This window comes from Anguilla anguilla, chromosome 7 (assembly GCF_013347855.1).
Source record: "Anguilla anguilla isolate fAngAng1 chromosome 7, fAngAng1.pri, whole genome shotgun sequence".
Classification (NCBI taxonomy): domain Eukaryota; kingdom Metazoa; phylum Chordata; class Actinopteri; order Anguilliformes; family Anguillidae; genus Anguilla; species Anguilla anguilla.
In genome coordinates, this window is record NC_049207.1 from 51,627,759 (window position 1) to 51,655,367 (window position 27,609).

At 47.6% G+C, this 27,609-nt stretch overlaps 2 protein-coding genes across 2 annotated transcripts; one reads left to right on the forward strand and one right to left on the reverse strand.

The window, feature by feature from the left end:
• Positions 1–13,823, reverse strand: acox3 (acyl-CoA oxidase 3, pristanoyl). Its single transcript, XM_035426662.1, has 18 exons — positions 13,725–13,823; positions 12,886–13,066; positions 11,974–12,207; positions 11,726–11,800; positions 11,247–11,336; positions 10,625–10,768; positions 10,397–10,485; positions 8,952–9,048; positions 8,649–8,831; positions 8,436–8,558; positions 8,191–8,311; positions 7,695–7,817; positions 7,460–7,573; positions 5,421–5,536; positions 2,832–3,006; positions 2,339–2,406; positions 2,128–2,214; positions 1–227 (listed from the first exon to the last, which is right to left on the reverse strand). The coding sequence occupies exons 2-18, from the start codon at positions 13,051–13,053 to the stop codon at positions 108–110; spliced, it is 2,127 nt and encodes a 708-aa protein (XP_035282553.1). The 5' UTR covers positions 13,054–13,066; positions 13,725–13,823; the 3' UTR covers positions 1–107.
• On the forward strand, positions 13,824–26,367 carry trmt44 (tRNA methyltransferase 44 homolog). The gene is made up of 11 exons (XM_035426663.1): positions 13,824–14,307; positions 14,646–14,763; positions 15,597–15,816; positions 16,259–16,327; positions 16,828–16,935; positions 17,455–17,526; positions 18,180–18,286; positions 18,665–18,848; positions 19,372–19,693; positions 23,587–23,703; positions 25,054–26,367. The coding sequence occupies exons 1-11, from the start codon at positions 13,947–13,949 to the stop codon at positions 25,317–25,319; spliced, it is 1,944 nt and encodes a 647-aa protein (XP_035282554.1). The 5' UTR covers positions 13,824–13,946; the 3' UTR covers positions 25,320–26,367.
• The last annotated feature ends 1,242 nt before the right edge of the window (positions 26,368–27,609 follow it).

The following is a 27,609-nucleotide window of genomic DNA, read 5'->3' on the forward strand; positions in this document are numbered from 1 at the left end:
TTAGGGTGCGGTAGAGTTTAATTTCCCCCAGACGGGCGCTGTTATCGCTGAAGGTCATCCCTGTTTCGTAGCCGGTTCTTGTGTCCCCTGGGCCGCCGGGACGGGGGCTACAGTTTGGCCCGGAGGGAGCCCACTTCGGGCTTGTCGAAGCAGAACTGGGCCCACCAGGACGGGCGCTCCAGCACTTTGCTCTGCTGCAGCATCGTGGACCACATGTTCTTATAAAGCTGGAAAACAACATGGAGATGAAATAATCAGTGCAATAACAGTGTCCCTGCTTCCTATGACTTGTTGGTCCTGGTCTTTGGCGCAGTCTCTCTTGAGTGACTGGTGAGGTCTATGGTTCAAACCCCGGGTCACACAAGTAACAGGACTAGAGGAGGCTAACCCGTATTAAGTAATCATTGTAAGCCTTGCATTGTAAACCTTAGCTTAATATTAGAAATGATGACTCAGTGTGTTGCACTGTTATTTTTCATTTACTGAAATCTGAATGGGGAGCAATAAAAGCTGGCTATCTATTCACCATTCATTTAGACTTGTATAGTTTGTTGGGTAAGAATGGATTTCAAAAAACGTATTGGGTAAATATGTAGCGGTTTCATCCTTTCTATTTTGCAATTTTGCTGGTCTCAAACCGATACACAATGTTCTTTCTGGGAGAGAGATCGTAAACGCAAAAGAAAGTTTAAAACGAATATAAAATAAATTGCAAAATGTCACAGTTTGATGTAATTCCTCAGTGAATGCAGTCAGATGTGGGGAGGTTAGTCAGAGCCATAAACAAGCTGGGTGTGTCAGTGCGTACGGAGGGGTTCAGAGCACTGTGTTAGCAAGAGACTACGCTTTTCTAAACAGTCTGGGTCTCACGCACTTCCTCTGGTCTTCAACCACGAGCCTGAACTCTTCAGTCTTCAGGGTAAACTATTCACCAAATCCCATTCCACAACAAGGGGGACAGAGGACAAAGCCTCGATCAAAAGTGGACACCCCAACGACTGCGAGGGTGGGACTCAACTTCTGACCCATAATTCAGGGTGTGAGGGAACAATATCATGTCCAAAACTGTAACACAATGTTCAGCGGGCAGTGTTGGGTTATTCATTGAACACCATTTTCTAGTGACTCCAACTGCCGACTGTGGCCTGGATTCAAGTAACACTTGCCCTTAACATTGACTTACAATGAAAAGCAAGTCTTCAATATTTGTTTTCTTTTTGAACACAGTTTGGTGGTGTGTACAGCTATCACAAACTAACTTGCCAAACAAAGTGTTTGCAGGCAAGTAGCCTGTAAGGAGAGACACTGACAGAAAGCAGGTCTGTGTCTAAGTCTCAAGGGCTCGGAGACGGGCTGCAGCGCGCTCAGGGGCGTTAGCAGCTGCCCGTTTAGCGCATTCTTGCTCGATGAGGCAATCGGAGCTGGACGGGCCCCCCTCTCCTCCGGCACAGCTGGGTATCGGCCCAGCCCGGCCCGGCCCGGCCCGGCCCGCGAGCCGTTAAATCCGGAGAGGCCTCGAGCCGTCCCGGCCTGGCCGCGCCCCGAGCGTTTATCACCCGCGGACGGGGTCAGCGGCGGGCTCGCCCCATCTCTGAGCTCACCCGAAACCTTACAGCCAGCAGCAGCCTCGCAGACCTTCCAGAACATTCTCCCTCTACCCCCTCAGCTGTCACCAGGTCGGACACGCTGGGTTGATGTTAAACGTGTTAAACTTCGGCTGAACCAGCAAGCGCACGTGCGTTTACACAGGGGTGATAGTTTTTTTTTCGTGTGCTAAAGCAGCGGTTTCCATATTTCACAGCCTTAGTAATGATGGATTTCCCTTCTACTCCATTAGCATTCAGCATGGATGAATACTTTCCACGCAGTCCATGAATGCCATCCATGCAAATGTGACTTGAAAAATTAAGCTCTGTGCATTCCACCTCTCCTTATTTTTGGGGTTTGTTCACTACTGACACTAGGCAGGTAAGGATCCTTTTTATATTCACATATGGCTGTCCTGGCAGTTGAACGTCAGTCTATTCCTCTTTACAACAGTTGGGCATCGGGTGCTACATTATTTTTTTTTTTTTAGCATTTCCTGTATTCAGGACAAGCGGAGCGGTGATTCATTTGAAAGCGTACCTGACCGTCCGCTTTTCCGAGGGCCGAATTCAGAATGAAGTCCGGAGGAGCGACTGCGTCCACCAGGGAAACGGCGTCGTCTTTCAGCTGAGAGACACAGGAAGTGCAGGGTTACGGCGTTGGCTGGTCAAACACGCAGAGGTTCCTGGGGTTAACACTGCGGGGGATACTCCTACAGGTTACCGAGGAAAAGTGGGGGGAAGTTTCAAACCTGAGAGCAGAGTCCGACGATAGCGTTCTGGACGAAATCAACCGGCTCCTTCCCACAGAAGTATCCACCTGTATAAACAAAGCACACACAAACACACACTCAGACACACACACCAACTGACACAAACCGTCACAGTGACCACAGATAAAACACTGAATAAATTCATAATGCACCAGAACCGTCACACTCAAAATATACGTTAATAATAATAATAATAATAATACTGCAAAACTTTAAAATGTGTTACTTTTACTGAGTGTAATACTAACTTTCCTACTACTGCTTCTGCTGCTGCAACAACGTCATAAATTGTCCAGTATTAATTCAACTCTAGAAGACTAACTCTGGACATTTTAGTAGTCAAGTAATAATAATAATAATGATGCTTAGTTAGAACAAAATGAGTACAGAGCCTGTCTGTAGTGTACAGCAGCAGTGTAACTAAATGTGGTCATACGGACAGTAGCCTGTATGGGCGAGAGGCTCAGCACACCTTGGTAGAGCACGGCCATGTGGTTACTAAGCGCCCACAGCCCGTAGAGAGCGGCGAGCCGCCGCAGCGCCGGCCGCAGCGAGAGGGGCGTGTCCTCGGCGTGGACGAGGTCGTGGAAGCGCTGCAGGACGGCGTGCTCGATGAACGCGATGGCCAGCGACCGGCAGTAGTACACCTGACGCAGGACACACACGGAGCAGCCGGTTAGGGTCGCATCGACCGCGGTATGCTTTCCTCCGCGGCGATGGAAATTACCCAGGCTCCCCTGCTCCTGCGCTCACATTCCTCACTGCGGTGTAAACACACGGCCCTGACTGTCTGACCCGCGGGATTCTGCCCTGTAGTTATACAAAGGGTTTTTAAAAGTAGGCATCAGCTGAAAGGAAGATTGGTTCCGTTACTGCATGTGGTCGCAGAGACAAGGCTAATTCATGCATTTTTTAAACATACTCTTGCCAGATCACAGAGTAATGTAATGATGTTTTTAGCCACAGCTAAAGCTTCATGGCTGTTTTACATGACACTCATGAAGCCAGATTGTGTACACAGTGTGTACTTCGGTCTTCGCGTGTCACACAGTTGGATGTTTTGCCTTGTGATGACATCGCACAGACACAGCCCTCCAGCGGCCTGTCCTAAATCCAGGGCCAAACAAAGCGCGGCCATGGCGACGGTGAGCTAATGGCCGCTCTGGGGGAGCAGTGTTATTTCACCTAAACAAACAGGCTCCTCCCCACTCCACACGATGGGTGTGTCCTATTCCAGCCGTGGAGAGCCGGTTCGAACGCTGGCATTTCTTCCAATAATTTCTTCCAACAATTATCCAAGCCTCTGGTTCCCTGCCATATCAGACCACAGCATTTTCACCAAAAACAATGAGCAATCAGCAGCTGCAGTGTGCAATGTGCATGAAGCGTCAAAAACATCAGATTACATAAGTGGTTGGGCTCACGAAGCCAATTAAGACCAGCAGTTAGCATGAAATCCCAAAACGGATCTGACCTCGCGGTGCACCCCTGCCCGACACCGACTCAAAAGCGAGAACGGGGAAGAAAAACAAACTCAGGGGTCTCCTAATCATTCAAAATGTCTGAACCCCACAGAGCTAAATGGCTGATACCCACATGCTGTCGCCACGCTCCCTGGCAGAGCTTCAGAGGTAAAGTTTCCAGTCTGGGGTTCCTGTCCCAGCTGCATGAATCAGCGGTCAGCAAAAGTGCTCTGCAGTGAGTGTGTCACAAGTAGCTCGAGTTCTCTTACAACAGTCCACTGGGGCTAAGAGCCGGACAGCCACGCTGAAAAGCTTTAATTTGCAGGAAGACGGCTGTTGCTTACGCCGTCTCGGTGCACCTTACCGTGACCCCATCCTTGCATTTCTCGTTCTGTTTTACTGGAATGCGCGGTGAAAGACAGAGCCTTTGTTTCACTTGTTATGCAATTGAAACTGTATTAACCGACATCGTATGTGATAAACGAAAAGACTCCAGTAACATTTTTCAGGCAAGTTCAAGAGGACAAGAACACCAAACCATTCCTGTCCAATTCCAATTTAGATGGTTGTCATTTTAAACTTGATCTTTAACGTGTTGCATCGGATAACGTGTGTTAGACAGAGATGGCATTTCTCCTGGTCATACAGCTCAGTATTCCGTCTAACCGGGTGAGCAGCTCTACAGCAGGGCTCCTGCAGTCAGTCAATAACAACGCGATGCAGACGCATCAGATGGGGAGGTTATGGGAAATGAAGGGGTACCAGGAATGGTACCAGGGCTCTCCCTCTCGCCTTCAACCAGTGCCAGCAGCCTCCGCGGGCATCCCCGCTCAGATCTGTCTCCTGTCTGAAGAAACGAGGGGCCATTCTGGGGCAGCTCTGCACTAAATCACAGCCCCTGATGTAGCGTTAGCGCACAATGAGACAGAGCCAGAGCAGGGCTAGCGCTAGCGTACGCCGCGGCCTTTAACGGCTGGTAACCACGGAGACCACGTGACCTTCTTACCTCCCTATTGAAGAGTTCCGCATTCTCCTTAACCCTCTCTCGACAAAAAAAAAAAAAAAACACACAACCATCTACAGTTGAAAAGATTGTGATCTTGAAACACAGCATTCCTTCACACAGTCAAATAAGACCATTCTAAGTGTGTGTGCGCAAGACGCACATGTCCTCTGACCCTCAATGACGAGACACGTGCACACGGGCAATAAAAGCGAGTGACATGCCGGCAGAATTAATTGGAAGGGGCACCGAGACGAACCGGTGGCTGAAAAGCTAAGAGATAGCTGAACGGCATGCTGGGACGGTCGGTATGCGGACCAGAGTAAACAGAGAAGGTTCCCTCTTCTTTAGGACACTAACCGAAGAGGCCAAATAACGGATATTCCAGGGGTGGGGAAACGCCGTGAGGGAGGAGGAGGAGGAGGACTAAGTGCTAGCGTTAGCATTAGCGAATCTCTCCGGGCCATTCCAGCCAGATGAGTTTAGAGTAAACGCAGGGAACAAAGAGCTTAGTGTGCGATGCCTGCCCACAGAGCGGGGAAACCGTGTTTCAGGGAGGGGGGGGGGGGGGGGCAGGCTCGGGGGGGTCGTTTACCTGGCTGTCGTTCCTCGCCTCAAAGTCTGCTTTTCCAGACAGCTTCTCCTGAGCCACTTTCTGAGCGCTCTCTCTCAGCAGGAAGCACACCAACCACTTGTAGGCCGCCAGCGAGACTGAAGAGAGGGAGGAAGATGGGGCTTAGCTTCTTCTGGAATTTCAGGAGATCCCCCCCCCCCAGGGGAAGGATCTGGATCCAGACCGTGTGCAGCAAATGGGCCAAGCATTTTCCACATACCATTTATAAAACAATGTATGCATAAGACAGACTGTGCATATTTATACGAAAAGTAGACTTAAAATAAGCTATCATTCCATCACTAGGGGTAGGCACTTTGGATGCCTCAGTCTTTTTTTTTCTTCTTAAAGGACCAATGAGGGCCAAACTTGTCCCCCTTGAATAACCCTGATCCGCACCAGAGATATAGCTAAACTGACAGGGTTTCACTCTCAAAGTCACGCATTTAATCACATAGCAGATGGCACATTTGGGCACTTAATGTGGTTTCTAATCATTTTTCCCCCCTCTTAATTTAGAAGAAATTCCTCTTAATTTAGAGGAAACTCATTTTTCTTTAGCCTGCAATACACTCCATGAACCAGACAGTGAAATGCATTACTGCAAACATACTTCAGTTCTCATGTGATTCACCATTTACTCTTTTTACTCTTCAATGCAGTACATTGTTATGTTAGGTTACACAGTAAATTGTTCTTCTGCAACGGCACCATTCCTGAAGATAAAAACTAGAATTTCCTAAACTTTAACATCCACTAGAGCAAGACTAAAGTCAGCTCACGCAACACAAATAGCAGAGGCTGAAGAAGTAGAGAACGTGTTTAACCAGGTGAGACCCCACCAGATCTTTTACAGGCCGAGATGTTAAAGCCATTACCCTTACAGAAAAAGCAGATCACATGAAGACCACTGAGAGAAAAGGGAGAGCATTAGGAAGACCAAGTTTTATCTTGCATAGAGCTGGAGGGCTGCACAGGTGCTGGTGGATTTCACTTTTTTGCCTAGTGCTCTTGAGTTTAGGTAAAACTACATTGCATACGATCAGGTTAAAAAGCAACATAATCCAGATTATGGAGAACATGGATTACGAAGAAAACTGCCGCTGGCCCTTTTTTGAGGCTTCAACTCTTACTCAGTGAGGTTTTACGGGAGTTCGAGGAGCAGGAAAAATGAATTAGGCCGGCTTCCCCCTGACAGCTCCGGAGCGGTTGCCATGGCCACCGGATGGTCCGTGACCATACCTCACACCGGGGGCCTCGCTCTCGGCCCCACGCTGGGGGATCGGGCCGAGAGCGCTTCCTGTTAAACTCATCTCTCGCCACCTTGGAGTGCGAACGCGCCCCCCCCACCCCAGCCTGGCCCCTAATTAAACGAGACACGGGCCGTCCGCCTGACCTCCCTCGCTAGGCAACCAGGGGTGAGTCACCATCTGCGCGGGGTTATGATTTCAATAAAGAGAGCAGCTGTTTCGCATCTGTGGAAGGCGCACTCTACGAGGTTTACACTCGTGTGTTTGGCCAGCGCTCGCAACCTTGGGAGTGCGTTCACATCTGCGAAAAAAAAGAAAAAGTGCCACATTCCCACTGCTCCTCCCTGCGCTTTTACTGGAAAAGCTGTTTTTCTTCTCCTTCTTTTAGGAGGGGTGATTTGTGCCCTTCCCCTCAGAAAAACTCTGACCCCGTCTCCAGCAGAGACACAGGCGGTGAAGCAGAGCTTTCTGATCGTAAAAGAGACACCGACCAGCAGCGTGTTGACAGGATAGCAACAGCACAAAAACATTCGTTTAAAACGGCCCTTCGGACGGCTCTCACAGACGGTTGAGCTGTGTTTGGATACAGACAGTCGGTGTAGACGGATTAAAATGAGTAAAGATTAGCTTGTTAAAACTAGCTGCAGTTGAGCAGTGTTTGGGTACAGGTGAGGTGAGGTGCAGACTGATCAGCGGTTGAGCTGCGTTTGCTGTACAGATGCATTATGGGAGACTGCAGGATTCCACACAGGCTGTGCAGGTAGGCCATACCTGCAGAGTCCAGGCAGTCCTCCACTGAGGTGGCAGTGAACCTTTGCTCCAGGATGCTGTTCGAGTCCTCCAGGAAGTTCACAGAGCCCAGAGGAGACTCAAATCTACCTTCATCTGCAAGAAAAAGGTTCTCTATTGTAGCATAACTGTAAGGTGGTTACCAGGAAACTGTAACACGTGCAGCAGTGTGACACAGTTTCTGCTTTCCCTGAAGCGCCTGGCTCTTCACTCTCACCTTGCTGCTTGGCTCTGAGGAAGCTGAGCAGGTAGTTGCTGGTCTGCTGCAGAAGGACGTTGTTGTCACCCTCGTAGGTGCAGTTCGGGTCGTTGTCGTCTCGGAGGTCCCCGAGCCGGCTCACTGAAAGACAGCGCGTCTCAAGACAAACCTCACACCCGTCTGACAGCGCGAGGTGAAAGAACAGTCCACAGCGTGCGTGTCCCAGTTTCAGTGCCTTCTGGGACACGCGTAACATTCTGAGCAGAGTTTGGGACACTTCCGTGTATCAAGCATTTAAGAGATGTTACATTATGTTCGTGAAGCAGGCTCTCTTATCCAGACTAGCTGTATGCAATGTAAGAGGACATAAGTGTATCAAGCTGATTTTTCTGATGGACAGTGCCAGGTCCAGAGCAGGGAGAACGTGCAGACAGTCATGGTGCGCATAGCCCTGCAGGGGAAAGGGGGTGCTGGGACAGGAGCAGGTTTGGGGAGAGACCCCCTGGGGACTCACTGGCCAGGTACCCGTGTCCCCCGCAGGCCTCCCTGCTCTCCTGGATCGCCCGCTGAGCCGTCCAGGAGGCCAGGGGCTTGATGGCGCAGGAGATGGCGTGGATCTCCCGGCCCAGCTCCTCCTGTGGGGCGAATGCAAGAGGAGCTCGCTCACTGGTCTATAGGGTCTACACGCTCACTGCTGTGAGTAAACGTAAAAGTAAAAGTAAACTGTTCTTCTGTGACCCAGGTCTGACTGGTCTTTACCTGTCTCTCACTCTTGTCCTTCAAGATGAGTCCAATTTGGAACTCTATGAAGTTCATGAAGAAAGACTTGTGGAATGTGGAAATGGCATACATAGCAGCCAAATAGGGAATCAATCTCCATTGCTGAAATAACAAAACACATACAGAAATGAACACATTAGTGTTCTTACCTGTAGCTGGTACTCCAGGACACTGTAAGCCTCTCTCTCTTACCTGTAGCTGGTACTCCAGGACTGGCACCTCCTCATCCTTGGTGGGGCCAAACTGGCGGCGGGAGGCGGAGAAGCGGACGGCCACAGTCATTGCCATCTTCAGGTTGGCCACGGACATTCCAACGATGCCCACCCGGCCTCCCGACAGGGCGCCCAGCGAAGCCCCAAAGCGTTTTTTTGGGTCCTGGGGAACAGAAGAGGGAAGGCAGCAAAATTAAGATCACTCCAGCTTTCCCGCACAATGCGCCCATAGCCAAACCTAAACACCATCAGCCCTGTGTTAAACTGGATAACGTGCTCTCACCTTATAGGGAGTGACGTACTGTCCTTCGCGTGTGACATCACCAGTCCTGTTGAGCAGATTCTCCCGCGGGATGCGGACGTTGTGGAACAGCGCGAACCTGGCGGCACAAGACCAGCGACGCGCAGGTAAGTACAGGAGAGTGACACAGCTCAGCGCTTTCTCACACACCACCACGGTTAGACAAAAACAGTGCACCACTTCCCTCCTAAACAAAATTATTTGAAGAAGACCTTGATTTAAACTGAACAAAAAACAGAGTTCAAGCTAAATGAAGTGAATGGATGTGAAGGTCCAGCTGCACACCGGAAGTGACCTCATCCAACTTCTAAGAGCTGCGCTTGCAGTTCCTTGAAATCGCTCCCCAGTCAAATACCAGGCCACTTCAAACCGCAGGCTGTTATCACTCTCTGCCATGTAGCATTTTCAGTTGCTGCCAGAGCATATTTTGTTACGCTCTCCCTAGTTTCCTTTGGAATATGAACTGAAAGTCTTGGAAGGACCACATCCTGTTTTACTGCATCTGAAGCAGAAATGCCCATTTTGTCTGGGGACTCTGTGGTTCTACACTCGTTAACGTTGGAACATGTAGAGCAGCAGGAAGCAGAATATAAATACATACATTTAAATAATGGCTACATTAGGGTGCCAGTGTGTTATTTTGAGGGAAACCCAGTTGGTCAGTATCACCCCTCTCTCATTACGCTAAATAGTAAAGTGAGGTTTTACGTCATGAAAAAGATCATTTATGTGAATAATCACTAGCCGTGTGTACTGGATGACAACCAGCTGGGCAAAAACAACTTTCAAGAACACCTGAACTGCCAGCTCTGAACTGGCAGCCTGTGACACCCAGTGAGGCTACACTGCCATCAAGTGACGAGACAGAGTACTTCAGCTTATTTTCTTACATGCTTTTATGATCTGAAAGCCTAGTCATCACAACAAATGCACTGGAGGACTTTGGACCCAGACAGCTTGCTGGGGTAACTAGCGAACGATAAAGCAGGACACCCTGCCAGCTGCCACCTCCTGTGACCAATCCAGTGGCCCGATGTGCGCCACACTGGAACGATATTGGCTATATTGGACACCGGGCCGATCTGGACTCCACCCAACCATCAGGACACATAAGTGACAGATATACAACTACCGGAACAGCATATGCCTCCCAGGAGTCTCTAGTTTTATTTCCAAGCGAGAGGAAAGCCTAGCTTCTCAATTAACAGTTTTAAGAAAAATTACATTTTTTACAAGGAAGACAAACAAGATGGCTAAATTAGTTAGCTAGCTGGCTTCACTAATCATTAAAAAGAACTATATACACAGCTCAATACTTCTATTCCAAGTTTAGCTTGCTAGTTTAACTAGCTTACTTTCAGTCTGAAGCAGCTTTATCAGTTTTTTTCCTCTTTCCCATCTTCATAAGTAAGGCAAAGATAACTCACCCATTGTCTATGCCATTCAATCCGATCTTCTTGCCTATGTCACCAACCATCACTCCTGGCATAGCAAGGAGGGACTTAGGATCCCTAACCTAGACACAAGAAGAAAAAAAAAGCAAAAGCTAGGATCTTTGCTCTCCTCATAGTAGTACTATCCAGATTTTTTCCGCTTATGTTATGTCACAGTGTTATAAATTATCAGAGGGCATCCCTTCCCAGTAATCTCCATACCTGCACTACGAAGGAATGTAGTCCGTGGCAGCGGCCATCGGGGGTGAAGAGCTGTGCGAACACCACGGCGTGGGTAGCGGTCTTGCCCAGGTTCCCCACCCAGAATTTAGCAGCCTCAAAGTCCGGGGAGTTTATTACAAACTCCTGCAACAGAGTCATCGAGCTCAAGTACCATCATTCACAACTCAGCCAGAGGAGAAAGAGACTTGTGAATTTAGATATGCCAGTGGAGAGAATATTAAAAAATCGTCCTACGTCAGGCAAGTTGGGATCATTTTTTTAATATTACTTTTTATTTACAAAAAAACAATATAAATGATGAACGGTCAGTTGCAGGCTACTATTGGTCTTGTGAGTTTAAAGGTTCTATGAATTATTGTTTCTTAATAGAAAGGAACACCACCATCCTGCTGAATTAAATTGTTTGAGCTTAAAAAAACTCCAGGAAATATGCTTAGTTAATCTATATAAATGGTCAATATTTCATCTTGATCTTTAAACTGTGCAGTGACATTGAATTGCATGCAGTACATGGTAAATGTTAATTCTCAGCATGTACAATGTTATCCCTCATTTGTCATGCGTAGGCTGAGCGGTTGTGGGGTAACTCCGCCACGCTAACCTGAGTGCTGGGGTCATAGGTGGCCGTCGTCCTCATTCCTCTGGTATTAGTGCCATGGCTCAGCTCTGTCAGAGCGAAGCACCCAAAGGTCTAGGTGGGAAAACAACAGGACATAAACTGCTCTTCCCATGTCCAGTCTAGATCATGGTCAGATCAATACGCAAGTGCAAGTTTTTGCAGTTTCATAGAAACATAGAACATTTCAATCTGACTAACAGCAGTGATTTCATCAATATGAAGTTTGGTTTCAATAATCTTTTTTACTCAAACAAGAAAAGAAGATTGACCCCATTATAAATGTGAACCTATCAGAGCAGCAAGTGGGCCAAAAAGCATGTAAACATAACCTTGTGTACTCCGCAACGACCGGTGCCCCATACGCGCAACAGATCACGACGACATTAAAAAATATTGAACCAATTTTAAAAACAAAAGTAGAGAGGTCAGAGGAAAAACAAGCCATCAGACTCCAATCTTACGGTCATGTTGTTCACATCCTCTACAAACTTCTCATGTCTGCTGCACCCGCTCCTGGCTACTGTCCCGCCAAACATCTGAAACAAGAAACAGATTGACTGAGTTACTCCAGCAAGCTGTCTGGCTCCTTTATTTATTTATTTATTTATTTTTAAAAAGAAAGGCCTACATATCCTAATCTGTTGATCTGTAAAGTATGAAGTGTGGAGCATCCAGTACCCAAGATGCACCAGTGCAGACTGCGTTTCACCTGTTGACTGAGGAAGAACTTGGACCCCGTAGCCGAGTCGTACATGTTCAGGCAGTCGGTGAGCACGGTGGACTTCAGGGGGTTCTGCATCATTTCCTCCTCGGGGAGCAAGTCGTGCTTCAGGAGCTGCTTATAGCGGAAGAAGGTGGCCTCGCGAGCTTGCTCCATGGAGATGTCCTCCCCGGGCTGCCGAGCGAAGAAGGGGTCGTTCTCCAGAACCCCAAACACACGTTTCTGAAAACGGGGAGAACGTGGGAACAGATTAGGCCCATTAGACCTCACCAATAACATTACAAAACTTCTCATAAATCAGAGTGTAATTACCCCCTTGCTGTTCCACTGGAACTGACCACATTGTCAAGTCAAAGTCAAAGTGTTTTTATTTGTCAAGTGCACAGTATAACACAAGGTCATTCTGAGCAAAGAAATTCTTATGACAGGCAGCAAAACAATTGCTAAAACCATTCGACAACTTTAATGCACGGCACTCACCAAATTTTTCAATTCTAATGAGAAATGGGCAAGTTATCAGTAATAAGTTTTAATTTATTTTCTATAGGAGGGGGGCACCTATGATCTCTGAGTTCACGCCAAAAACATACTAACGGTGGAATGTTTTTTTTTTTTCCGTCTAGCTTTCTGATAAGTTGCAGTGACTGCTGAATAATCTTCTACATTTTATGGTCAATTGACCTTGCAGATTTTTTTTCCACATCCAGCATAAGAATATAGGCTAGCTCTTGTCAAAGCTGGCTATCAAATACCCGGTTTAATTTCCGAGAAACACAACATTTAAACAACAAAAAGTATGAGAACATTCATCAGAACAAAAAATTCCATTGAGCGACGTTTGTTTAATCACATACTGTATAGTCACATTTCAGCAACAATGCATTAATTAATTAATTTTACCTTAAACGCGATTATTTCTTCACCATCTAGAAACATGACCATGTCCTTCCAGTTGAAGGAAGCCCTTCTTCTATATACATCTAGAGGTCCACCGGGGAGATCAGGAAGATCCGGGTGCATCTTCTCAGGCGGAGTAAACTTATCTTCTGAGTAACGGGGCACACTCATCTTCAAGGCAACTCTACCAGTAAAACACACAAAACACCTACGCTAACGAACAAAAAAGCTCGACCTCTAAAAGGGTTTCCTCAGAAAAGCTTTTTTGTCGCTCATGCACACCTTGTAAATTGTATAAAGCTACTGACATTGCCTGTCAGCAATTTAACTGACAGTTCTCGGAAATTAAGGGAAGTGAAATGTGCTGAATTCAACTCTTTGCGGAATAATCAGGTCAACGTTTAATTCAAGGTACCTGCCAAGCTCAGCCTTCAAAATTTTATGAGCGAGCTACCCACAATAAATCAAAGTTCATTGCCCCTGACTGAAGTCACACGTTTGCTTTCCAGCAGCTACGTGAGCTAGCTCTGCATTACACTTGTAATTACAGTTTAAAATGGCAACACATCTAATGTTCAGCAAACAATACTTAATGTAAAAAAACCAACCTATCCCGAGTCTCGCTAGAGTTTGGACAATAATTTAGAACTTATAGCTAAGTATAACGTTAGCTCTAAGCTTGTGTGTAAGTTAACTAGGTTGTAAGCTTGCTACTGCTTATGCTACCTTGCCAGCAAAATTGAGCAATATAGCTAAGTTAGTATTTCGGAAAATTAAGCAAAGCAATTGCCTATCATAACGTAACAGAAACGGAAATATATATATATATTCGCTGTCATTACCTCTATTGGAGCCTTCGAAGTCACCTCGGGTTCCCTTTACAATCCCTAAAAAAGTACGACATAACCATGAGACGAAGATAACAATTCAGGTGACATCACGTATAAATTACTACGTCACCACCGTGCGCCATGAGCTTGTGCGCGGAGTGTAACGTGTAGTTGTTAAATTCACGCGAATGTTTTGCTAAATAGTCTACTGTTGTACAAAATATATACCAGATAATGTCTAAACTTTCCGAATTTACATTCAAGGGCAGCTGTGATCTTATGCCTCAAGGGTTTTGGTCAGCAATTGATGTATGGATAAATAAACCTCATGTTCTGAATAAACGATTGTGCGGAGTCAAAGTGGAGGAGGAGGGCAGGGAAGTAGATAACCTGGAACTTCAAAACATTTTGTCCGCGCTTTGGGATAACGACACCGAAGACCTAAATTGTGTACTCTCTTATTTGAACGTCGGCGTTGAGTCGAACACTTACATTCACGCGAATCAGAAGGGACATTGGTGTTTTGGAGTAAGGACAGTGGTTCCTAAAGTCAACTCTTATGGCTCTCAAATGCAGAAGGAAATCATCCTGAAGGGTAAATTCAGCTGCTAGTTAGTTGAATAACTTAGATCACTAGGCTCGGATAGAAGAAAAATATAGGTCTGCTGGACAGTTGGCCATCTATACGAGTGTAGCGACGTTGTTATTTGCACTATGCCAAATAACCCAACAAACTGGCCTAATATGCTAACCTAGATACTACGAAGTTGTATTTTGTTGTGCAAGATTAGCACTTTTCGTGTTTACGGTACAGATACTATAAAATGTTCTTAACCATGACTACAAAATGTTCTTAACCATGCACACTTCAAACAAGAAAAATGTTAAGAACGAAATGAAGTGTATCTCTTTATATTACTTGCTTTCTTTCAGACGCTTCGAGACAGTGTGTCATATTTATACCATTTGAAGAAAATGAAGACGGACATACGTTTCCAAAGAAAAACAACATTTATCGAATTCAGCTGGAGGCAGAAAACAATGAAGACTGGTGATTAACAGATAATGCCTCAAGACTCCGTTCCGTTTTTTTTCTTCTTTCTGACACACAATAGGGAATGTTATTTATGATACATCACGATAGAAATTAAGAAGTAATTTTTTTTTAATTAGTTGTGCAAACAACCAGAATTCAGCTGTCCTTCCAGACACACAACAGCACAATGTAGCGCACGTAGGGCCTGCTTGACTAAGACATTTAGCATGTGCAACCTTTGGCACACGCAAAAATAACACAACCAATGGTCACGTTATTGGTTTTTGCGTTTGCTAAAAGGTTTTGCACATGCCGAAGGTCCTAGTAAATCGGGCCCATAGCATTCAGTTATCAAGGTATTTACATTACATTACAGGCATTTAACAGACGCTTTTATCGGAGAGACTCTTAGCAGAGCGGCTTACACAACTTTTTACATAGCATTTACATTGCATCCATTTATTCAGCTGGATATATACTGAAGCAATGCAGATACCTTAAGTACCTTGCTCAGGGCTACAACGGCACTGTCCTAGCGCGAACTCAAACGTGCAACCTTTACGTTACAAGACAAACTCCTTACCCATTATACTACACTGCTGCTATTTTCATGAGGTGACAAGCACACTGATTTTAAACTTCTCATCTACACATGCAGTGAACTCCAGAATTAAGATGTGGAGAGACACTCTGAGCTTTATAGTCAGCTATCAGATATTTTGAATAATTACTGTACTGTATGTTGTGACCACTGGCTGTACAGTAGAGCCGTATCGCTAAACTGATGGTGTGTTGCAGATGGCTTGAGTGGGATGTTAATTAATTTGCAATTTCCTGTTTTTGTCCAGGTCTGTGTCAGTGTCCGCCTTGCGGCCGGATGACTGGTTCTCAGACGGAGTGGTGTATCCCAAATTCCCGTGGCTGGTGGGGGTGCTCCTCCCCAAACTGGCCCAGTGGTCTACGGAGAGCAGGCAGAGCGAGTTCAAGAGCACCCTGTCTCTTATTCCAGTGGAAAAGTACAGCTGCATGTACCAGAAGCTGAAGGAAAAATACAAAGAGATGGTGAAGGTAAACTGGGGCTGAGTAATCCAAGGGGTCCCCTACTGGTCAAAAACAGTATAACATCCAGGTTGGCTGGGGGCAATGGTGGATTTGTCTTCGCTGTGACTTAAATTGATTGCTTGCTTTACTGCAGTGTTTTTTCTCGATAGTATGTGATGATTTAATTTCTTATATTTGCGTGTTCTTGTATTCTAGTTACAGTATAGGCATTTATCTGTCACTTCATTGTCACAAGCTCAGCAGACTCTAAAATGAAAGACATTGTGAAGTAGTAAATATGTTTCATTTTCTTCAAGGTCTTATTCAGGGTAGGACAAAGCACTACATTGGTTTGATTGACAAACAGAAGTGAAGCATCGCTTATGTTAATTCTCTGTCAGTTGTAGATATTTATGTTCATTGTTTTTTTTTTTTTAATTGAATTGAACTTTTTTTCTGAAATCCCAAGGTTTGGCCTGAAGTGACTGATCCAGAGAAATTTGTTTATGAGGATGTGGCCATTGCAACTTATTTACTGGTATGTTTGGCTTCCTTCTTTAAGTCTAAAACTTTTGTGAATTCAGTGACATCACTATTCTCTTTTCTAAATGATGTTGACAAACTATTGTTTACCCTATTGTCAGAAATAGCTATGCATGTTGTGAAGAATTAAAAGTTGCATATTCAAATTGTGCTGTATTGCAAACGTAATGCATTACATAACTGATCAAATTAAAGCATGCGGTGAATCAGTAGTCCCTGAATAGAACATAGGTTTTACAGATTTATCCTAGAAACACTAGATTAAAGGCAATTCAATTCATTAAAGCATTCAAATATAATTGACATATAAGGACTGTCCATAGCCAGTTCTGTGACCATATATATGATCAAGTTCAATTTATTCTAGGTATTAATGAGGTACAGCACCACTTCCTATGTTGTGCATATGTAAGTGCTGTCCCTTAAGGGAAAAATGGCTTTGGTTGTAGTTACTCTTTCAGCTTAAAATCACCCTTTCTTTTCTTTCCATTCCAGGTCCTCTGGGAACAGGAGCGTGCAGATAAATGTCTGACTGCAAAGCAGTCCTTTGTGGATCTGGGATGTGGAAACGGTCTCCTCGTTCACATACTGGGGAATGAAGGGGTGTGTTGAACCTAGTAAAGTTGTTCGTGCACGCGGCTAATCTCTGAACAGGTTGCAGTATTAGATTGTATCATCATGAACTCAGAATTAATGTGACCTCCAGGTCCGCAGCCCTGAATCAAGAATTAATTAACAAATGTTAATACGGCCCTGAATTGGTGTCAAGGTCTAAACCTAAATGAAATGGCCAAATTTATTCTGTGGATGGGATGGCATCAAATTATTGTGAAGTATATTAAGCACTGTTTGTGATGCAAAATTCATCCCTGTACCTGATGCACTATACATCACATTAATTTAGCAGATTTTTTTATCCAGGGTGACTGATGAGTGCAAGTGAACATATGTGCATACATTTGAGTTATTTTCATCTTCAGTGCCAGACAGATATTGCATTTAATGCATGCTAACTATCATTAGGTATTGTTTGTTATTTTTTAATTCTGAACTCTTACTACTTGCTACTGACTTTTATTAATTCTTATTAAAATAGCTTCTTTCTTCTGATTTGTTTCCCAGCACCCTGGGAAGGGCATTGATGTCCGGAAGAGAAAAATCTGGGACATGTACGGTCCTCAAACATGTTTGGAGGTGAGTGAGGCTTCGGGGCTTGTTTCTCGTAGCTGAAGCCCCTGCTGCATGCTGGGTATTATTTGGCTTCAGCAGTGTGGAGCCCCACCCCTCCTCCTGGTTTACATTCCCACACACCTGGAATGTGCAGCATTGTGGGTGGGAATGTCTCAGCACCTGCTGCTTTTGTTTCTTTGACAAGAGAGGGAGAGAAGGAGAGAGTGAGAGGGGGAGAGAGAGAGATAGAGGGTGGTGAGAGCGAGAGAGGGGGGAGAGGGACGTGCTGTGCTCAGTTCTGTAGGTTGCTGTACAGTCTATGCTTTCAGAGCTCAGTGTTCTAATAATGAGCACTCCTTGAAATTTTAACACTGAAAATAAATAGATTAAGTCTTTCGTACATAGTGAATGTGCAGACAAGCGATTTCTTCTCTTCTTTTTCTTAACACACCTCGTTACTGTATCATAGCCTGTAAATTATTCACTACACAGAACAAATGAGACAGGTGATGCATCTTTGTCCAAAAAAAAAAAAGTTTGTTGATGGATTCTCAAAGACAGAACTATCATCGTGCCTTTCAGTCCGGCGAAGGCAGGACTGGGCTGTGTTAAATTATTAAAAGCCTAATTGCCTCTGCCGTCTCTGGCATAATTTCTGTCCTCTGCTTCTATTAAAGGAAAGTGCAATCACACCCAGTGACAGCTTTTTGTTCCCCGACGCAGACTGGCTGATTGGAAACCACTCGGACGAGCTGACGCCGTGGATACCTGTTATAGCCTCCAGGCGAGTAACATGTTTCTGCCCCCCATCTGCATTGCCAGCTGATCTCCCGACTTTTTTTTTTTTTTTTTGAAAAATTGTTTATTTAAAATACGCATTTCGCGTAATGGCCACTAGGTGGGGTTGCTTAGTTTAGTTGTCAAAATTTACATTGGTTTTTGCTTGAAAGATGTGCCAGCCTGTACTGCTATTTAACTTTACTGTGGTGTAGGCCCACTTTTCCTGTTTGCCCTCATTATGGATCTTAGTATTAGTTCTTTAACGTAACTTGGATGGTGGATGGCAAAAAAAAAAAAGAACTGGTTAGTTTTGCTTAAAGGCGATCCTCCGTCGAAGCGACGGGCCACGATGTTCCTCCTGACGCCTGTCCTGTAACCGCAGGTCGTCTTACGCCTGCCGCTACTTTGTCCTCCCCTGCTGCTTCTACGACTTCTGCGGGAAGTACCAGCGGCGGCAGTGCAGGAAGTCCCAGTACAAGGAGTACATCGACTTCATCGCCGAGATCAGCGCCGCGTGCGGGTTCAGCACGGAGGAGGACTGCCTGCGAATCCCGTCCACCAAGCGGGTACGGGAGCGCGGGAACGCCGGGCTCGCTGCGCCCGAGGCTCGCGCGTCGCACAACAGGAAGTGCGAAACCCGAACGTGACGCGCTGCGTGGGCCTGTGACAGCCACTCTGGTTCAGCCTCTCTTTCGTAATTTGCTCTCTAGGAGAGAGTTATCTGTTGAAGTTCTAAATATAAACGCACGTGAACCTGCCAGGGCAGGCCTGTGGGCTGCGCTGGGGGAAATCTGAGAACAGTTACGGTAACATATTCACTGTGCTGAGGTAACACAAGGACAATGACTCAGAAGCTTGAGCCGGAATGGAGGGTTCAACATCAGTTTCCATTTTATCAGTAAAGCTGGATGCTGTTGTTAGATTGCGTCTTGTTGATCTGCAGACCTGTGGCAGTTTGGATAGCGGGTGACATGGCAGAGGGTGGCGAGGGGGACAGGGTTTTTCGGTCTTTACAGCGCTGTACCTACCCACTGTCCCGGTCACATTCTGGGTTTTAGCCTCGCCTGTCTCCTCTGGCGCCCCCTGCAGGTCTGCCTGATCGGGAAGAGCAGGAGCTACGAGCCGTCCGGGGAGGCCCAGGCGGACGAGCTGAGGACCCGCTACATTCAGGACCGGCTGTCCCGTTCCGCGGGCCCCCCGAGGGACCCCGAAGAGGAAGGGGCAGGGGGTCCGGCCGAAACCGGGGGAGGCTGGGGGGAGGGGTTCCAGCCCAGGGAAAAGGCCCAGATCACCCGAAACTGCGCCAGCCTCCCTCGAGACTTCATTGACGGCGTGGTCCTGCGCGTGGGACGCGCGCTGCTGGAGCTGAACCCCGAGGAGAGGCACGACCCGGATGCCTGGAACCGAGGAGGTAACCGCCATTTCAGAAACACCGCGTACACGGACGACTGTGGCCAGCCCTGGTCCTGGAGAGCTGCAGATACAGGGCTGATATCTGTTGTTACTCAGGACTAGTAAAGTTAAGACAGTTTACACACCTCACCTGGTTTCTTGTTTCTAAATTGGTTACTGATTTTAAGAGGAAACCCAGAACCAGCAGACCCTGTGGCTCCAGAATCAGGGTTGGAGATCCCTGTACATGCTAAACATGCCAGCGTTTCCTTGGGAGGGTAGACTGTGACGGTATGAAAATAATACAGAACTTAATTAAGCAAAGTACCATTGGTAGTCATGTGTTGGGTGTAAATGAGAGCTGGTTGTTGTCTGTTCCATTAGAAATTACATGAATGACTGGCAGCTTATTGCTGTATAAATTATGCCTTGGAAAAACGGTGTAGTAAGAATTCATATCATATGAAATAACACTTCAGTGTCTTAGTCACAGAATTCAATACGATACGATTCACGAGTTCCACCCACAGTGCTACTACAACAGGAGCCTGGCCTCAAGCGCGCCCCCTGGTGTGCGACCCTTGCATGTGCAGATACCCTTTTATTTAGCTTCAAGCTCCACTATAAGCCTGGTTAAGGCAGTGCAGTTGAGAGGGATGAACACGCCCAGTTTTGGGGACTTGTTCCGATATTCCCGCCCTCTCGGTGAATGCGGTGATTCAGAGCCATTCAGACACCGAGACACCAAGGGGGGTGGTCCAGCAGCGAGAGGGGGCGTGTGTCTGGTACGTCACTCTTCCGCACTCCGCCATCTGAGTACGCGAGCGGCGGGCAAAGCTGGCACGGTCTCGGCCTGCCTGCCTGTCGCCGTTCCAGATGGTCAGGCGGGAGCGTCACATGATGTAACCGCCTGGCTTTCCAGGCCAGTCTGGCTGGTGCCGTCAGAAGAAACGCCAGGAGGTGATTCACTCAGACTCTCCCACAGCGCGGTCTCAAATGCGCCCTCTGGTGTCCAGCCCTGGTATGTGCAGGTACCCTGTTATTCAATGCCCTCTGTGGTTGGCCCTGCCAGACGTCCAGTCATACCTCCACCTGACATCGTTCCCGGCGACCGCATTCCAAAACTGCCCCCCTGCCGCCACCTCCCCATGCCAACCCCTCCCTGCCAAACCCGCCAAGTCAAACCGCGCGGTGTAATAATGGCACTCCCCTGGGTTATTACACCCTCAGCTGATGAGATCAGCCGAGCTGAAGTTGGCTGATTAAAAAGGGGCTGTCAGCAAGGAGATGAAAGTGGGGGGGGGGGGGGGGGGGGGGGGGGCGGCTGGGGCTGGGAGAGAGGGGGAAGCGACGCCCCCTCAGAGCGCCCCGCGTACAGACGGATGGCCGTATGAATTATGCACTCGTCCGTGTATTATGCAGCAGATCGATTTGCGCTGAGGTATTTCTAGAACTTTCTCCCCCCCCCCCGTTTGAAGCGGACTGGCACAGGTTTGAGGGAGGAGGCGTGGAACTTGGTTCGGCTCGGAAATCACGGACTTTTCCGAAGCGACACCCCGCCCACGTTCAGTTGGACCGCTCCTTCTCAGTGGCTCACAGAATTAGTCGAGGGGGGAAGAAGTTCATCCAGTTATCTAATAGTCTGTCTCGGGCAACTCCTAATTTTTCTCCCCGAATGCGTTTGCTGAATTCACTCTCACAAATCGGCCACTGGTGGCCACAGCAAACTCACATTCCTAATGAAATTATATTCTCAATCCGCCAGAGATTTCACGCCTGTCTCGCTGACGTCAGTGGCTCACTGCGCTGTTCTTCGGCGAGAACGCCGGAGGGCTTCAGAAAACGTCAGGCACGACGTTTGTGTTGATCTCTGCGTGTCGGGATGGGTCTGGTTCTGCTTGATCTTGTGTTGTCGTGGGGTGATTTAAGTCGCATGTTTACACCAACGGCTGAACCCTAGAGGAGAGACCGGTGGACCTGCTTGCACGCGCGTGTGTGTGTGTGTGTGTGCGTGCCTGCGTGCGTCCGTGCGTCCGTGCGTGCGTGCTTATACACTGTATGGTTGCATGTGCGTTGAGGCCAACCTCCAGTCTGCCTCCTGTGCCTGGTCGCCCCTGATACAGCTGTGTGGTGATACCCACGCACCTGTCTTCCGCTCGGAGCAGCACCTGCAGTAAGCAGGCTTTTACAGTGACTAATTATGCCCTAATGGGTGTGGGTGCATGGAATCTTTCACGGCGAAGAGTTGCGCCTCCAGGTAAAACGGTACGTGCTAACGAGACGGTGTCGCTTCGCTTCTCGACGCACTTAGAATCGGCGCGAGCGGCGTGCCCCGTCGTTTCTTTAACGACGCCGAATCGCGTCCGATGCTTTTAATTACCGTGGCGCTGCCGCGGGGGCTCGCCGGCCGCCGGCGAGGATGACTCAACGGCGGCTTATTGCCATGGCAACGTGGCCGCGCGCGCCTGGGGATTGGGTCAGCGTGGGTCCGCCGTTGGGAATGCGATCCGCTCGGCGGCGGCGGCCAGGCTTTCACGGACGATTTGTGAAATATCCCCGTAGATGGGGGGAGGGGGGAGGAAGGGGGAGGGGGGGGTGGAACGGTCACCTTGACACCCTGACGGACAAGCGGGCGGGCGGGAACGGGCTCTGTGGAGGCGCTATTCACAGCTCGGCTCACAGTGCAGCCGAAAGCGCGATTCCAGCTTAGCCGCAGTTCGGCGTGACCGGCTAGCCAAATCGCCAGCTCTTTCTGCTTCTGTCATGCTGGCAAAAACACCTGAATCAGGGGAAAAAGGAAGAAAATGATGCCTTTTATTAGACGTTTTGGGCACGGTCCTGTAATTCTGCCTCTAACTGGCTCATATACGGGAGGTCATGTGGTAAATGAGCTTCTGTCTGCTAAATACAGGGATTTTCTTAATGCCTTTATCACCAGAGTACAGCACACTAAATTAAGAAGGTAAAAACAGTGAGTTGTCTTGACTACGAGAAATGAGCTTCAGGATTCAGACAGTTGAGAGAGAAAAAGAGTCTTAAAGGAGTTGTTAAAGATGTAAAAAAAAAAAAAAATCCAAATGCCCAAACAGAGAACTGTTATCTGTGTGATTTAAATTAAAATAAAATAAAATGTTGAAAATGAATCTTCATCTGGACTTCTGAAAGAAGTAATTGAATTGCCTGAAATGATTTATTCATGTTGCAATTAATTGCTGGAATAGGTGTCACATAAAATGCAGAATACTGAAATTGAATGTGCTTTCAAAGTAGCTAGTACTTCATCGTGCAAACTGCAATTGTGGTCATTTATAATGCAACACATCATAATGTAATCCATATGAATAATTCATGTACATTATGTAAATAATGAATGCTCGGTACAAGGTACAATGCTCGGTGCACCGTTTGGTACTCGGATGCTTGAAACTAGTTTTCCTAAATTCAGAAAATGGTACAAATTTCCCAAAAAATGAAGTAAGGGAGTCTGGCAGTGCTTGGGCATCATGTACGGAGGTGGGGAGCGCCTCTCTTATTTAATCCCTCCCTCTCAGGCTTGTGTTGAGTGTAGGCCCTGTGGGGAAAGGCCCATAGCTGGAGCAGCAGGGAGGGGGATTCTCTGAGCCGATGCACCCGATTGATTGAAGCTAATTGGATTTGATGTCACGTGACCAGCATCGCCGTCCGAAGCGGAAGTGAACCCGGCGCGGTCTTGGTCTTTAAGAGGCGCGGGTGAAGTTTGGCAGAAGCCCTCAGCGCTCGCAGTGCGACGCATCTGTCGCCCACCGCCATCGTTTAACATCGTTTCTTCTTCAAAATAAAAATGCACAAGGATTCTCCTCGGGGTCCTTTTTGGCAAAACCGTCGTCCGAAACGCCCCCCTCACCTTTCCCCCCGGTTTCCCCCCCCCCGCAGGCAGCCTGTCTGTCAGGGAGGTGGCCGAGATGCTGGACAAACAGACGCTCCAGATGCTGAAGAAGGAGTGCGGGGGACTGCAGACGCTCCTGAGGAACAGCCACCAGGTGTTCAAAGGTACACGAGCGCATCCCCGCTGCAGTGCGGGGCGGCAGTGTAGTGTAATGGGTAAGGAGTTTGTCTAGTAACCTAAAGGTCATGGGTTCGATTCCCGGGTAGGACACTGCTGTTGTGCCCTTGAGCAAGGTACTTAACCTGCATTGCTTTTGTATATGTCCAGATGTATAAATGGATGCAGTGGAAATGCTATGTCGGATATGAGCATCTGCTAAATGCCTGTAATGTGTAATATAATATATGAAATTTGAAATGCCGACACAAGCGTTTCTATGGCCAGTTTCACCAAATCACTGTTTTATCCAGTTCACCCAGTCTGGATGTGGTCATTGTAGCTCTGGCTTTGTCTGAAGAGTTGACGTTTGATCATTTCCTGCTGTTTTGAAAAGGGTTTCTCTAGTCAGCCCATAACCTTGTCAACAATTTACAGTTGCACTCATAAAATAACGTCTGAGCTCACAGCAACATCTGCCACAAATAAGTGATGCGGCACTTTCTTGATTTACTTTCTCAGTTCTGGGAATTTTATTCTCTTCCCGGAATTGATTTTTAGCCAAAATGTCCTGAGCTCGGAGGTCTTATTTTTCACTATTTTCTGCAAGGTTTTCTGTCGTTCCTTTAATCCTGCGTGCAGTTAGTTTCAGACCCACTACCGCGACTAAGTACGCCTGTTTTTGGGCCTTTTATGGCTGACGTCAGCCCATTGTCACACTGCAGTTCCTCAGAGGTCCTCCAGGGGGGGGGGTTTCTGAGCACAGCAGACACACTCCAACGCATGGACGCCCATTCATTTTATTTGGCATTTGGATTGGGCTTTCAAGCCAGTTTGGCCAAAGGACTTGTTTTAAAAAAATATTGTTTCCTATTTCTTTCTGTCTTGTACTGTGTCTTCTGTGATTCATGCAAATTCTTCAGGTTCATACTGTATTTGGAGATACTGGATACTTGGAGATTTATTGTTCCGTTGTTTAAGTACTTTTCTTTTTCATAATTTAGTATTTGCTGATGCAGAAAGTGTCGTCATGGTAACTGCATAAAGTGGTGAGGAAAAATTTCCACAGATGTGGGTGACATGCTTATAATATACCTACAGATTTTTGCTAAATCAAGGTTTGTTTCCTTCTCAAATGAAGTTGTACTTGCGGAAACTTTGCCCACGTGCAGTGATCAATGACAGGGCCTGTCATTTTAAGCCTTCCCGTTCCATACCCTGCCACCCCCCACCCCCCCATGAAAGGGCTCTCGAGTATCAGCTCCACTGACCCCACCCCCTGTCCCATGTCCCTCTCGGGACAGTCTCTCCAGTGTCCCCTCCCCCCCACTGACCCCGCCCCCCTCTCTTGTGCTCAGTGGACGGAGGCAGAGTTCAGATCCGGGACTGGAGGGAGGAGTCCGGCGAGAGGCGGTCCCGAGCCCCGCCCAAGAGGAGGCCTCCGGGGGCCCAGAAGACCCGCCCCTGCTGGTTCCACACGCACCACCCCCAGGGCTGCCCCCTCCCCACCGAGCGCTGCGCCTTTGCTCACGGGCCTGCTGACCTCCGACCCCCCACCCACCCCCCCAAGAGGCACAAGAGCCAATCAGCAGCGGCCGTGTCTGCGGCTGAGGGGAGTGCCTGAATATTTACCCCAGCGAAGGGCGCTTTTCAGTCGGACAGGATGGCAGCATCACGTCGTGCAGCTGGGCCCCCTGCTGGTCGAGGAGGTGGCTGCAGCTCGGTGTGTTAGGTTGCAGATGAGGCGTGTCCTGAATGGACAGTGGAAGTCGCAGTGTTACAGCGTGGGCGTGACTGCCCATTCCCAATGGGGGAGAAACATAAATTCCTAATTAAATTTTTCATTTTATTGGACTTCATTTAAAAGATAAAATTGTAACAAAATTTTTTATTAAACTTAAAAAAAAATGAAAAACCAAACCTTTTGTTTACGTTTTACATTATTATTGTTTTATTTTTTAAATTTGATATTCTGTTGTCTTCCTACTGATGTTAATGCCTTTGCTGGGAGGGGCCTGGGGATTGCGATAGTCTTTTGAACATGGACATGCTGACAGAATTTCTCTATACAAGCTAACCGCTCCCCCTTGTCTAATAAAACGTAGCCTGATGTAATGTCTTTCAAAATAACGGCCCCAACGAGCTGTGTTCTGGGACATTTTTCCCTAATGTTTTTTCTTGCTTTTTCTGGAAGTCTCTTGGAGCCCGGAGTAAAACGCTGGCCTCATCCGAAAATTGTCGGAGCTGCATTTTGGACGACCTTTCCGCCACGCGGTCCGCCCTGGTGTTTCACACGTGAGCGAGGGCGCGTAAAATCACCGCAAGAGCTGCTTTGAGATGTCGTGTGCTGCTATCCTCAAGCACATTCACAAAAGTGACAGTTTCAAAAAGTCTTCACTTAATCCATTAGGGTGGTAATGAACAACAGACTGATATTAAATTTAAGAGTGCCCATTGATGTAGGACAGGCAAACTGCCATTGAGTTTAAAAAAAAAAAAAAAGAAAGGATTTTGCAATGTTTTTGTTGTGGTGAGATTTGCTGATTGCCTCATACATCAGTTTATTAGATGATTTCGGGCTCCAAACGGGTTGTTTTCATGGGCTGTCTGGATACACACACAATAAAAGGACCGGCCATGGTGAAAGATAAATAAAACAACCGTGTAAACCACCGTCGCCTTTCAATGCTAAAACGCCGAATGCAAGGTTTCAAACAAGTGAAATCCAGGACTGGAGAGCGGAATTGAGGCTAACGCGTTTCACAGTCTAGTAATCATATTGTAGGGTTCGGCAGTCTCTTGAGTGCGTTTGGGTCACGTGTTATGTCAGCACACACAACAGGGCAGAGCCTCCAGTACAAGCATGAGCAGGGGGAGAAATGACCTGTGTGCCATCCCCCCTCCCCGCCCCCCCCCCCCCCCAGCCAACACCACTCCACCATCATGCCCCCCCCCCAGGACACGCTCTTCCCAGCCAATTAGAAAAAGCTTCCCACTGTTGACTTTAAAAGGGTTACAGAGAGAATGAGATCCATGGTGCCCCCTTTTATCAAAATGTTAGCTTTATAAATAATTAGGAGGGGAGCGTGGGGGGCTGTCCTATCAGGGGGTCACTTTGTTCCCCTGGTCCCCTGCCCCTGCCCTGTCATCTGAAATGCCAGAGAGAGACAGAGAGCGAGAGAGCGGCCGGGGTGGCCAGGGTGGGGGGGGCGGGGGCTGCTCGGTCTCCAGGGAGACGCTAAAGGACCCCCTCCTGTGAGCTCCCTCGTTCCGCACGGCCCTCTCGAACACCACCACAAACGGATTTGATTTTTATTTGAGCGCCCCTCCGGCGTGTGCCCGTAAACACGCGAACACGCTTAGCCCCGGAGCACACGCGTGTTCGCTGGGCGCCGCGGGGCGACCCTAGCAGGTCCCAGCGTGCGCTTTCTGACTCCGTCAGACGAGCGGCACTTTCCGCTCTGCGGATAGAACCGATCGGGATTAGTCGGGAGAGCGGTTTTTCCGCATTTGAATGTCTGCGGTTTACAGCGCAGGCTAGAGAAACGGTTGAACAGGCCGATGGAAACTCGGGATCAGCTCTGAGTCATGAGACACGCGTTTCATTACCGTCCTGGAGCCACAGAAGGGAGGTCAGGACGAAAGTCCGAGGTGGCAGCCAAAATGAGAGGAGTTTGCTTTGGACTGTTACGGGAAAATGGCAGAATAACATTCTTTGAGTATTTAGTATTCAATCGGTGTCACACAATTCCTAGAAACAATCTGTAATGTATTTACAGTATTTTTGTATTTTTTGGAGTAAATCGGGAGAATGAGGCAGTAGGAAAAGGACTGGATTCGGACCGATGGCGTGGGCCGGCCTCGTTGCCGTGACAGCCGCGAGCGATTACGCGAGGCTCAAGCGGTAACGATGC

Excerpts from the sequence above, each read along its gene's own strand:
- acox3 (XM_035426662.1), bottom strand. The coding sequence starts at position 13,053 with ATGAGTGTGCCCCGTTACTCAGAAGATAAGTTTACTCCGCCTGAGAAG. Across the intron at positions 11,801-11,973 it reads AGTTCTTCCTCAGTCAACAG|ATGTTTGGCGGGACAGTAGC; the intron begins GTGAAACGCAGT and ends TTCTTGTTTCAG. Across the intron at positions 10,769-11,246 it reads CCTATGACCCCAGCACTCAG|GAGTTTGTAATAAACTCCCC; the intron begins GTTAGCGTGGCG and ends ACTCTGTTGCAG.
- trmt44 (XM_035426663.1), top strand. The coding sequence starts at position 13,947 with ATGTCTAAACTTTCCGAATTTACATTCAAGGGCAGCTGTGATCTTATG. Across the intron at positions 18,287-18,664 it reads ATACCTGTTATAGCCTCCAG|GTCGTCTTACGCCTGCCGCT; the intron begins GCGAGTAACATG and ends CTGTAACCGCAG. Across the intron at positions 19,694-23,586 it reads GGATGCCTGGAACCGAGGAG|GCAGCCTGTCTGTCAGGGAG; the intron begins GTAACCGCCATT and ends CCCCCCCCGCAG.